General features: G+C 34.8%; 1 protein-coding gene across 2 annotated transcripts; it reads left to right on the top strand.

Annotated features, from left to right (window-relative positions):
* The first annotated feature begins 472 nt into the window (after positions 1 to 472).
* LOC138329494 (tyrosine-protein phosphatase 10D-like) lies at positions 473 to 12,372 on the top strand. 2 transcript variants are annotated; one of them, XM_069276531.1, is made up of 14 exons: positions 473 to 610; positions 1,178 to 1,298; positions 3,718 to 3,785; positions 4,146 to 4,248; positions 5,520 to 5,624; positions 5,951 to 6,032; positions 6,473 to 6,563; positions 7,374 to 7,450; positions 7,834 to 7,968; positions 8,659 to 8,784; positions 10,183 to 10,334; positions 10,775 to 10,913; positions 11,268 to 11,358; positions 11,959 to 12,372. In XM_069276531.1, exons 1-14 carry the CDS (start codon positions 562 to 564, stop codon positions 11,973 to 11,975), a joined length of 1,356 nt encoding a protein of 451 aa, XP_069132632.1. In that variant the 5' UTR covers positions 473 to 561; the 3' UTR covers positions 11,976 to 12,372. The 2 variants fall into 2 exon arrangements, with proteins under 2 accessions (XP_069132632.1, XP_069132623.1); XM_069276522.1 differs by having other exon boundaries at positions 11,956 to 12,372.
* Positions 12,373 to 12,620: the final 248 nt, after the last annotated feature.

Below are 12,620 nucleotides of genomic sequence, written 5' to 3'. Positions count from 1 at the left end.
ATTACTTTTCCATTGCCAACCTTGTTCTTCAAAGATATCGAGGTTGGTATTGCAAAATCGAAAAAGGGACTGTTTTCGCAAATCAAAAATTCAAATATTTCCAATACTTAATTGGAAACCATAAAGCTTTCAATCCACTCTAGTTGTAGGTTAACAGTTCCAATATGACCAAAATCTTAACGTGTTAAAATAGTTACACTCCCGCAACGAAGTTAAGAAGGTATACTTGAATCGGTTTGTCCACCCGTCCGTCCGTCCGCACGTCCGTCTGTCTTTATGTAAACACAATTTGTCCGGCGAACAGATTTTGGTTCACAGAAGAGTCCCGTATTAATGAGTTTATTACTAACATTGTGCAGCGGGGAGTAGTAGTCTACAATCTGGTGACAGTCTAGTTATATTTATATTATTTCATTGGGGTTTTTATTTCTATATTTATACTTCCTAATCCTAAGGTTTTTTTTGGCAGTTGAATCACCTTTTAAAGGATCGAAACTTAACTTCGACACCAGATTGAAGTATTCTTACAAAGTCTGGTCAGCTGTCAAAGATGCGGACAACATGAGTCCATATATAGCGTCGAGGTCATGGCAACCATCGTGTCCATCAGGTACATACACTCACTAGTGTCATCATATCAGCATACACATATATAATCTGCCTATTGTTTTAATGTCAGCACAATGAAATGTAGTCAAAATTAAAAGTAAATTCGGAAAAAAGACGCTAAACAATTCACCATTATACAGTTCAAATATTATCCAGGTAACGGCTTTCAATTATCATCATCTATTCATTTTCAATTTTCAAAGTTAAAATGCCTTTCAATATGACAAAATTTACTATAATGCATGCATTACCTGTTTGTTTTCATTAACAGCGAAAAAAATATTCAGCTTGTAAAAATTTTTTGCAATTGGTCAGATATAACCGCATGCGGGGTAATTTTGTGACTCGAAACCTAGATAAATCTTGCATGTCATTTCCATGTCCATTAAATCGAATCTCGACCTGCTAGATGAAAGGCAGATGGTATATCCACCAAACCAATCGGTCATTTATATGGCCTTGATTAGAAGAGGATTGTATCACGTTTCACGGGATCCTGTATTTTTTTCATATGGATTAGTTTTATAATTGTAAAATCTCATGACATGTTGCATCTATTTATATACAGACCAAGACAGAAAGAGGCGGAGAAGATCAACGCCTGTTAAGACTGTGGCGTTCACGGTGGGTGCAGGAGGAGATTGTAGTGGAGACTGTAATGGTTACGTCCAGCCAAGCAAATCTTACAAGTACGATAATTTATATCATATTAAACGGAATTAAGTTGCTTTCTTTGCGCGATAACGCGTATCAAATCAATACATAATGAAGCTCCTTAATTTTTCTTTTTTAAACAAACTGTATACTAACGTTACTGTCAACAAATTTTCACCAGTAGGTGAATGAAGAACATATTCAAAGATTCAAAAGATGTAAGTACATTTAAAGTAAGACAGAGTGAACGATTTCCATAAATGATTTATTTTATTGGTACATGTATGAGGAAAATAAAATGTCATTGTCTACAAAAAGATTAGTGATGATGAATAAATCATTCATATTCATTCAAGGAACATTACCATAATTATTTACGTATTCATCTTCATCTACTGTATGTTCAATAAACAATTAAAAAGTATAATTGCATATTCATATAGACAATTAATAATACTGTAGAAATCGCAAGTGTTTGATTTAGCTATAAAAACCTACACATAACCAAAGTAGAACATTGATTACTAGAACGAACGTTTATGTTTTCATAATTTTTGTGTCGCCTGCAACGCAATGGGCGACACTTAGGTATCACTATGTCGGCGTCTTCGGCGTCCGGGAAACTGTTTCCGTGCATAACTGAATTTTTATTGTCCTATTTCAACCAAATTTGGTATAGAGCTTTATATCAATGAGATCTCGGATGAGTTCGATAATGGTCAAAATCCGTCAATATTTGCAAGACTTACGGGACTTTAAAATCTTCAAAACAGAAAAATCCATGGTTTCCGTTCAATTACTTAAATATTTATCGTCCTAATTTCAACAAATTTCATAAATTTTTTTGTCAATGAGATCTTGGATGAGTTCAATAATGGTCAATATCCGTCAATATTTTCAAGAGTTACGGGACTTTAAAATCTCTCAAAACAGAAAAATCTATGGTTTCCGCTCAATAACTTAAAAAAGTTTTGTCTGATTTCAACCAAATTTGGTATGTTGCTTTATATTAATGAGATCTTAGATGGGTTCGATACTGGTCAAAATCTGCCAATATTTGCAAGAGTTACGGGACCTTAAAATAGTCGAAACATGGCTTCCGCTTGAAAACTTTAGTATTTATTGTCCAATTTCAACCAAATTTTGTATATCGCTTTATATCAATGAGATCTTAGATGGGTTCGATACTTTTCAAAATCCATCAATATTTGCAAGAGATATGGAACTTGATTACTTCACCTAAATTATTAACAATATTTTCAACTGTAAATAACTATTTTTTGTGATGCTGTGCAGGCGACACATCCACTTCCGTGGAATTCTTGTTTAATGTTCCCATGCATTTTAGCCCACCATCATCAGATGGTGGGCTATTCAAATCGCTTTTCGTCCGTGGTCCGTGGTCCGTCCTTCCGTCCGTCTGACTGTCCGTCCGTCCATTAACAATTCTTGTTATCGCTATTTCTCAGAAAGTACTGAAGGGATAATTCTCAAATTTCATATGTACATTGCCCTAGGGCCCTTGTTGTGCATATTACGTTTTGGGACTGATCGGTCAACAAGATGGCCGCCAATCAGCCATCTTAGATTTTGGGAGTTAAAGATTGTTATCGCTATGTCTCAGAAAGTTCTGAAGGGATCATTCCCAAATTTCATATGCAGGTTTTTCTAGGGCCCTAGTAATGCATATTGCCTTTTGCGACCGATCGGTCAACAAGATGGCCGCCAGGCAGCCATCTTGGATTTTGATAGTTAAAGTTGTGTTATCGCTATTTCTCAGAAAGTACTTAAGGGATCATTCCCAAATTTCATATGCAGGTTCTCCTAGAGCCCTAGTTGTGCATATTGAACTTTGGGACCGATCGGTCAACAAGATAGCCGCCAGGCAGCCATCTTGGATTTTGATAGTTAAAGTTTGTTATCGCTATTTCTCAGAAAGTACTGAAGGGATCGTTCTCAAATTTCATATGCAAGTTTCCCTAGAGCACAAGCTGTGCAAAGTGCGTTTTGGGACCAATCAGTCAACAAGATGGCCGCCAGACAGGCATCTTGGATTTTGCTGGTTACCGCTATATCTCACAAATTACTGAAGGGATCTCTCTCAAATTCCATACGTAGGTTTCCCTTCGGCCCTAGTTGTGCATATTGCATTTTGTAACTGATCTGTCAACAAGATGGCCGACCAATCGCCATCTAGGATTTTGATAGTTATCGCTATTTCTCAGAAATTACTTAAGGGATCTCTCGCAAATTCCATGCGTAGGTTCCCTTGGGCCCATGAATCGTTTAATGCAAGAAAAAATACTTTCCACTTTTATCACAACAAATATTTAGCCTGTAAAAAATAGAATAATAACTTGTAACAATGCAGTAAATAATGTTATTTATATTGTATCGAGTATTAAGATGAGGTATATTGTGTCTGTCTTTTTTATAATACCGCATATGTTTCAGGGTTAGAGTTGCACTGTGTACAGATACTGGATGTTCGGAATCTGAGTGGAGTAATCCCATAAAAACAGGTGCTTGTAAACAAGAAATACATGTTTTTACATTTTATATGAGATAATATGCTAAGTATTTGGGTATTTTTTACAGAAAGATAACTATGGTCTGTAGATGTTTTATCGTAGAACTCCTATGTTATTTGATTCCGGGATAAAAGTGTGCATTTCATTGATCTTGCGTAATACTTAAAACTTGAATAGAATTATATAGCCATATACTAAAAAGTACTTGTTATTGAACAAAGGTAAACGTTACCAGTTCTCGCTAATTTTATAGATTAGCATATTATACGTATTTACGTCGCATTAATGAATTTTAAAGGGGGAAGACACTTGAAAACATGCCTAGTTTTTATTCGTTATATTTTTTGACAGAACCCAATTTGACGCCATCCATCGTTGGAGGAGGGATAGGAGCTTTACTAGCTGTTGTTATATTCCTGGTAGTAATGTTTATACTGAGGAGGCGCTCCATGCTGTAAGTCACTGTTTCTATTATAAGTCTGAAAAATACCGTAGTTTCAGTCCATGTAAAAGATTTGAAAAGACAACAAAAACTCACTGTTTTTCAATAGCTTTTCAGATTCCTATTGATAATACAGACACTTAAAAAAAATATAGTTTCATAACCAAACTGGTTCATTCAACTACAATGTCAATTTTCCCGCGCGGACTAACATGGTGTCAGTAAACAAGACTCGCATTCATTTATGTAGATATTACTACACCAAGTCTAGACTGCATTTATTGGCTCATAATGCAGATCAAGATAAGCATTAGAGTAATGGGAGTCTCTGTGGCAAAATGTAAATATTCTTCAATATTCTATCGAAAATATAGTTTTATGTTATAAGATCTACCGTAGTTTTAGTGGATGACAAAATGGAAATAGTAAAATAATACTAATAATTGCTATGCCAAAGTTTCATTTTCCCCGTTTGAGGTTTAAGGTTTAATCAATTACATGTGATCACGCAAGGTCATATTTATCATTTAACAGAGGAATCACCAGATTGATGCTGTATCTTGTTGCATATCATTTATGAAAAACAAGATTTTATAGTTCAACTTTCAAAACTGTCACTTACTTTCACATGGTCACTAGATGGTGGGTCTATACATCAGACACCAGGCATTCTTGTGTTAATTCTTTGGAAATAATCCTCCTTGTTGACTAAAATAAGCATGCATATCTCCAATTTGTTTGAAATACGTTCCATAGAGGTTCTGCCAACATCCCATTCGGGGTCAAGTTCTGATGACCTTTATACTCCCTTTACCATGGTTCCAATATGTTTTTCTCAATCTGCCTACATCAACTGAAAACTGCATTTTGACACAGCATGTATGTAGCTTTAGATACACGGAACTTATTCTGACAGCTCTGTAAACTATTTCGTCCAATAAAACTAACCGTCTAGATAGAGGCAGCTACTAATAATAATATTTAATTGGTCAATTTGTAAGGTCACCAGAACGTGATCCCTAATGGGATGTTTTAAGATCCTCTACAGAAGGAAGTGAAATAGTGAGCAGTATTTTAATGAGATTGAATTATCTCAAAGATGACTCACATGTACACCGGTGTATTTTTTTATTATTATGACGTTCTTTATTAACAGCCTGTAGTCAGTATGGATATGTAATATCGCGATAGCTTAAAACGTTTTGTTTAATTATGTCTTCTTACTTATACATCACAATTCTAATCACCACATATTTGTTTGCTCACCTTTGACGGTTCAACAGATGTTTCAAGAAAGACAAAGAAGAAGGATTTTCCGAAATTACTGGAAAAAGTAATCCTGGATTCCGAGGGGAATCTACTGAAATGGTTTTCCGACAAAAACTAAGGTTTGTGGTCTTACTTTGCTCGTTGATTTAAATGACGAAAAGTATTACGACTATGAAGTTTATTTTTCAGGACAAAATGTTAAAGATACTTCTTAAATATTGTTTACATGTCCTTTGGTGTTTCAAATATTTGTGTATTCTCAAGAAAGCATTTGGAATGCATTCTATTCATCACTCAATGTTTTGAACTTCAAGATATTGCGCAAAAGTCACAAAAGTAATTAAGCAGTTTAAGAGGAGACCTACAATTCTTGAAACAATAACTTTGCGAAATATTCTTGTCTGTCTAACTCTTAGCCTTGTTCAACAAACATGCTTTATTGTAGAAACATCAACGTATCGGAGTTTGGTGAGAAGTTCAATCTGTTGAGCAGGGACAGCAATATGAAGTTTTCAGAAGAGGTCAAAGTATGTATCGTAATAACTACCATTATCATGCACGGATGTCATGTATAACTTAATACGATAACCAAAAACATGCTATGCATAGTGGCCGGTAACCGTTTCAAATGTAAATAGCAGATGCCTGTTCGTTGTTTATTGTTTGTTGGAACATGTTGACGCTGTAAAACGACTATATTCATGTGTAACAGATAATACTTTCTTTTATCATCCATTGGTGAAGTTTTCATATCTGATAGGCCAAGTTGACAACGTTTACAATCTCTCTTCCAACTCGGTGGACCTCATATTTCTGATGTAATAAATGTTTTCGTCAAGACCCATTTGGTCGTTTACGACGATATCATGCTATGAAAACTTTGTTGAATTGAATCATTTGATGTATTTATATCTGTATTGTATGAGTGACTTGTATCATTGATGATCGTACATTGTATGTGTTACAGCTTCTGAAGGAACTTAGTCCGACACATTCTGCACGTACTGCTAAGAAACAGGCCCTCCGCATAAAGAACCGCTACGCAAACATGCTGGCATGTATGTAGTTCGTCAGAATAGCCTGGATGTAGGAAAATAATTCTCACTATGATCTATCAGAATAGCCTCGTGTTGAAAGACAAATAACTCCCACTGTTGTCTGTCAAAGTACACTGGAAATGTAGGGGAAATAACTCCCAATGCACTGATTGATTCTTCGGAAAACTGTATATCATAACGCATATTTTTTTTTTAAGATCATTTAAGGGAACAATTTTCAGTTAGACCGCGGTTTTCCTTATTCTAATGGCATCTACAAATATCTTGCCATATAGACTCCAATTACTCCAATGATATTCATGATCTGCATCATGAGTCAATAAATGCAACCTAGACTTGGTGTCTTTATACATGAATGGGAAACCTGTTTACTAACACCAAGTTAGTCCGCGCCGGAAGAAAATAGTGAGTTTTTGTTCTCATTTATCACAATGACCTTGGATGTTCAGGTTAAATGGTTGTAGCGGGAAATTCAAATGTTCGCTAGCATCTTAAATAATGTTTTACTGTGAAATGAAAAAAAGATGAAAAGAAAATGTAAATAAAACAATTGAAGGATCTTTAGATTGCAATTATTGGAGATATAAATGAAATCCTGGTGTCAGAACTTTTAAGAAAATCCAAATTTTACAACGTTTTTTATTGTCATCTTCTCTAAGCACGTGGCAAATTAGGCGTATTAATCATCGATTATATGCAACACATTATGCTTTACAAAACAGCATTATTATGTAAGCAAACTCAACATCAAACATCTTTAGCACTGTGAGGATGGAAAACATTATTACGTTTCCATTCTTTGACACACAGATGACCACAGTCGTGTTAAACTATTACCACTAGACGAGGAAGAAGGTTCGGACTACATCAACGCCAATTACATTCCTGTAAGTCTGAAGTCTATTTAAAGAATGACAACCAATATTAAATGTCTTTAAACATTAGATGCATGTAGATTGAATTGGAATATTATTACATATTCTATATATATTCTGATTAACTACATGACCCTGTAAGAAAATAAATCAATTAGTAGTTATTTTGATCAAACTTGTCATTCCTCCATTTTTAACTTTTCACCATAGATTTTTAGTTGGTTGATTTAAATAACGTCAATTCCCTTTTTCGATTTGAAAATGTTTTGGAAGTGTGACAATGTCCTTGGTATAAACATGAACATTATAATTGCTTAATATCATTATGTCCGCTCAATTAACTCATTTTATTTGCGCTGTATCTAGAACATTTTAATGATTACCTTTTGTTTTAGGGTCATAATTCGAAGCGGGAATACATCGCCACTCAAGGGCCTTTGGTGTGTACTAAGGACGACTTCTGGCGGATGATCTGGGAACAGAATGTCAGTGTTATCGTCATGTTAACGCAGCTGGTAGAGAGAGGAAAGGTACGTGAAAACAGTACACTTACAGTTGATAGAGAGAGAAGGGGGTACATGAAAACAGTACACATACAGTTGATAGAGAGAGGATGATACATGAAAACCAGTACACTTACAGTTGAGAGAGAGAGGAAGGGTACATGAAAACTTACCCACTTACAGTTGATAGAGAGAGGACGGATATAGAGACAGGGTACATGATACGTACATTACAGTGATAGAGAGAGGAAGGGTACTGATAAACAGTACACTCGTTGATAGAGGGAAGGGTAAGTGTATAGAACGTAAAGAGAGAGAGACCAAGTTGATAGCGAAACATTGGTTGGTTGAGTTGGCTATACGTCCGTTAACAGCTAGTCACTTTAATTCAGGACTATCTGTATGTAACGTGCTGGATGTATGGATGTTTCAATGTTTTGGAATATTGCGGTATGTTAGCATTGCGTATGTAAACAATAGTTATGGTTTTCATTGATTTAATTGCGTTACTGATTTATTAAATAAGAAACAACTTTACAAACGACGCTATTTTAAAGATAAAGAAAGATCAAACTAAAAAGTAAACAAAGGTAGTAAATCAATAGCCCTTTGAATCATTTCGCTCACCTTTGAAAACCACGCAATTTGTACGGAACATTCTACTACTCCTTATGAGTGAATGTCCACAATAATATGTATCTTTATCAATATGGACAGAGAAAGTGTGACCAGTACTGGCCTGTGGAGCTGTCCGAACCTGTCATCGTTGGTAATCTCGTCATCCGGATTGAGTCCGAGTTCACTTTACCAGACTACGTCATCCGCGTCATCAGTATAAAGCTGGTATGTATGTCGTCATCATTACGTCACTGATATCATCTGATCAGAAACCTTTGATGGGCGTATAATGAAAAAAACAACATTTTCTTAAACACGTTTATTCTATTACAATAGAAAATTTATAGAAGCTATACATATACTAGTGGAGCAACACCTTAAGGGGTGTTGCGAATGAAATGAGAGACGCTAAGGACCATGAATTGATAATTCATGGCAATTCTCCGAAAGAAGTGCATAGAAGCTATAAATATACTGAAACATCACATGCCTTCTGCCGATATTAATTTGACGCTCTATTATTGCATAGCTTTGCAGCTATGAAATTAACAAAATAATTGATAAAACGTAACATTATTTGATATTGTGACATGAACGCAGGTTTGCCCTATTTATACGGTGCAGGTCGTCGATGTGACAGGTTAACCTTATTCTTCCGGTTACAGTACTAGTGTACATGTACGTTTTAGGTATCCATACAAACGTTGTTTATGTTTGTCATTGTTTCAACAATACTGAATTTGAATAATTTTATACATTAGTTTTTTTCATTATTATCATTACAAATAGAAAAGCCATCCATGAGCGATACTATAACATAATCAAACGTGAATGGTTTGCCGTTGATGTAGAATTACAGGCAGAATCCATAGTGAAACATTTGGAAAGGAAGTTGAAAGGCAATAAACATACATCTGTTGTCTTTGCTTAAAGACACATAATGTATTGATAAGATTGGACAAAAGTCTCACTTAACAGCACGGAATAGTTTCGCTTGTCAAGAATGTTCAATACGATTTGAAGGTATTAGATCGTTAAACTTAATATGTAACTAATCGCAAATAGTTAAAGTGAGCTTTATAATCTGATGGTTATAGCATTTATTTTCGTAATACATGGTAGAAATCATGAAACTACTTCTGTACATGTGTGCTATTATTAACTTCGAGACACGTTAGAGAACGGTTATTGCATCGTGGAACTTACAACTGCTACTCTGTACGTTATGATGGTATTGCCAGCGCAATAGACATGTGACCATCTAGTGAGAGAATAGTGATCCATAGTCGAGGGCATGTCGTGTTCCTGGAATCCTCCTCAATAGCATGGTTTATAGCTAAAGTAATTTCGTATGTTCATTACCGGTTGGTGACCGGAACAAATATTTTAGGGTGATAATTTTGTTCTGTGTAATTCTTGAAGCACAAACTGCCATGCAGCTTGACATATCTCTTCATCTTTATCTTCTTGTGACAAATTCGATAGTCTGATACAGGTGCTAACCTTGCCCGAAGTTCTGACTTCCTCTGATGCCAGAGAGATAAGTATCAATTTAATAATATGTTAACACATTCTGCATGTCTTCCTTTATACACCTTAAGTAGTTAGCTTTACCATGAACAGGGAGACATCGAGAGACGGGTAAAACACCTGTTGTACCTAGCATGGCCCGACATGGGGACTCCAACCACTTCCAACAGCATGCTCAAATTTGTGGAGTCGTGTCGTAAACACAAAAATCCCTCTCGGCATGGCCCAATTGTTGTCCACTGCAGGTAATGTCTTTAGAGGGCTCTCTTATTCATATAATGTGTGTCGGAATTCCAGAATCACTTTGTAATAATGTGTACATAGTATTTGAACATATGTAATATATGTGCATATGAATTTCCGTTATGACATTTTACAACATTCAATGCAATAACTCATTTTCCTTATTTTGATTTGCTTTAATATATCTATTTGTGTTGTGTCATAGCGTATTGAATGTGATTTGAATTGGCTTGTAATGTAATTATTTCTGTAAGAAGAGAGTCAACATCTAGAATTAAGTATTGTGAATGGAATACTTGGCAATGTGTTGTTTTGTTTTTGTTATTAAATGTTATAATTTACATCTGATGTTATATCTCCAAAGCATAAAGTTACAGGTTCAAGTTAATGTTTCAGTGACTGGACAGTAATTCTTGTAGTTATTTATCTCATTCCTTGGTAGTGATGGTGTAGGGAGAACGGGAACATATGTAGCTATAGACCACCTGATACAGAGGCTGAACGCTGGTAAACAGGAAGTGGACATATTCAATATGGTTTTAGGCATGCGTAATGAACGACCAAACATGGTGCAAACAGAGGTATAATTCACATATAAGTTTTTTTTCTGATTGATTACCTTTTGATAGATGACATGTCATTTCATATGACACAATTACAAAAACTGTTTACAATGTCAAGGTCGCAATGTTCACTCTGTTGTTCTTGTAGAAGATGTTTACAGGGTCTTAACTCCTTTCTGATACAGGTAATATGGTGAATGTTTATATGCATGTTTTCTGAACAAAAGAAATGTGGAACAAAGAAACTTACAGTTTATTACACTTTTGGTCACGTAAACGGTTATTCCCAATAAAATGTATGCTACTCGGCAATATGCTCTTGGTTATTATATTATTGAACACGAATTAATTTCACCTATTTCTTTATTACAGGACCAATACATATTTATACATAAGTGTATTAAGGACTTCCTCTCGTCAGGAAATGATGAGGATGAATTGGAGGACGAGGAGAGTGGCGAACGTAAGTATAATTGACATTATTGTTCATGTTACGAGTTGTTTTGTCTGAAGGCGCAGTGTTCGGCATACGTTACTTCTCTTTTCCCAGACTACAAACACTTGTTTTTCGTGTTATTAATAATCTTATTCAATTATTCTTTTTTCTTGATATACCACTCAGTTCTGATCTATGGTTTATTAGTATTGTAGATCGTTCAGAATGACAAATATATTGTTTTGTCATGTTTGTTTTTTCATGTTTGTTCATCACAATGATAAACAAAGGGAAAATCGATCGTATTGAAGGAAAAATGTTTAAGTTTGGCCATGACCTGACCTGTTTTAAGGATAATGCGTAATTGACAGGATATTGCGAAAACACAAGTACCACTTGGGTTGCACCTTACAGGGACAGACTTAACAATAACTGGAGGAAACAATCCCGAATCCTTAAGTAGATCAAACAAAATTGGTCAAAAAGATTATAGGGATGTGAAAAGGATGTAAACTGTTTTTCCTGATAAATTCATTTAGAAAAGTCTCCATAGATTAGATTTTATAGATTGAAAAATAAGAAAGGACGAAAGTTTTGTTTGTTTATAACATGTTTTTGTTTCAGCAGTCTACCAAAATACGTGAAAGAGTCATTCACGATGATTGTCGACAAACATCAAATGATGAGACACGATACTCACACACAACAAGAACAGAACAAGAGGACTTACGTCAAATCATTATATGGTGCTTCATGTCAGAAACATGTCAACATTATATACCACTAATTCATTTTTAATTTGAGCAAGCGCTGTACTAGTCATGAAAATGCCACATAGAAATATTCCTAATTGATTATGTATGTAACTTTTACATAAAATGGTGCTTACTTGCATATTGATTATAATTAATGAACCTAATGTGCTAGCGATTGTTTGATTTTGTATATTTATTTTTTGTTGTTTGTTTATTGTTAAATTCGTTCGATAGTCTTTAAAACAGTGGTTGCTCTAGTGTGTTCATACTGTAAGATATATATATATATGTACTAAATATATATACAAGTATTCTGACGTTCTTTTGACTTTTTCTAATGCCTATTTTACATGTATTTCAAGAGTTATGCCACTTTGAACTGATTACTGCTTCTAACTACTGGGGAGATTTTAACGAAATTATGACACTTATACTATGTATATATGCTTTATAAATATCGGAATAAAATATATCCACTTTTTAGAATTTTAGTCTTTTTGTTACAAAATTATGGAACAGCTTCTTCTCCCAGCT

Source organism: Argopecten irradians, chromosome 1 (genome assembly GCF_041381155.1).
Source record: "Argopecten irradians isolate NY chromosome 1, Ai_NY, whole genome shotgun sequence".
NCBI lineage: Eukaryota > Metazoa > Mollusca > Bivalvia > Pectinida > Pectinidae > Argopecten > Argopecten irradians.
Note: the sequence above shows the minus strand (reverse complement) of the source record. Positions and strands in the feature narration are given on the sequence as shown.

Excerpts from the sequence above, each read along its gene's own strand:
- LOC138329494 (XM_069276522.1), top strand. The coding sequence starts at position 562 with ATGAGTCCATATATAGCGTCGAGGTCATGGCAACCATCGTGTCCATCA. Across the intron at positions 10,335-10,774 it reads CCAATTGTTGTCCACTGCAG|TGATGGTGTAGGGAGAACGG; the intron begins GTAATGTCTTTA and ends ATTCCTTGGTAG. Across the intron at positions 11,359-11,955 it reads GGACGAGGAGAGTGGCGAAC|CAGTCTACCAAAATACGTGA; the intron begins GTAAGTATAATT and ends TTTTTGTTTCAG.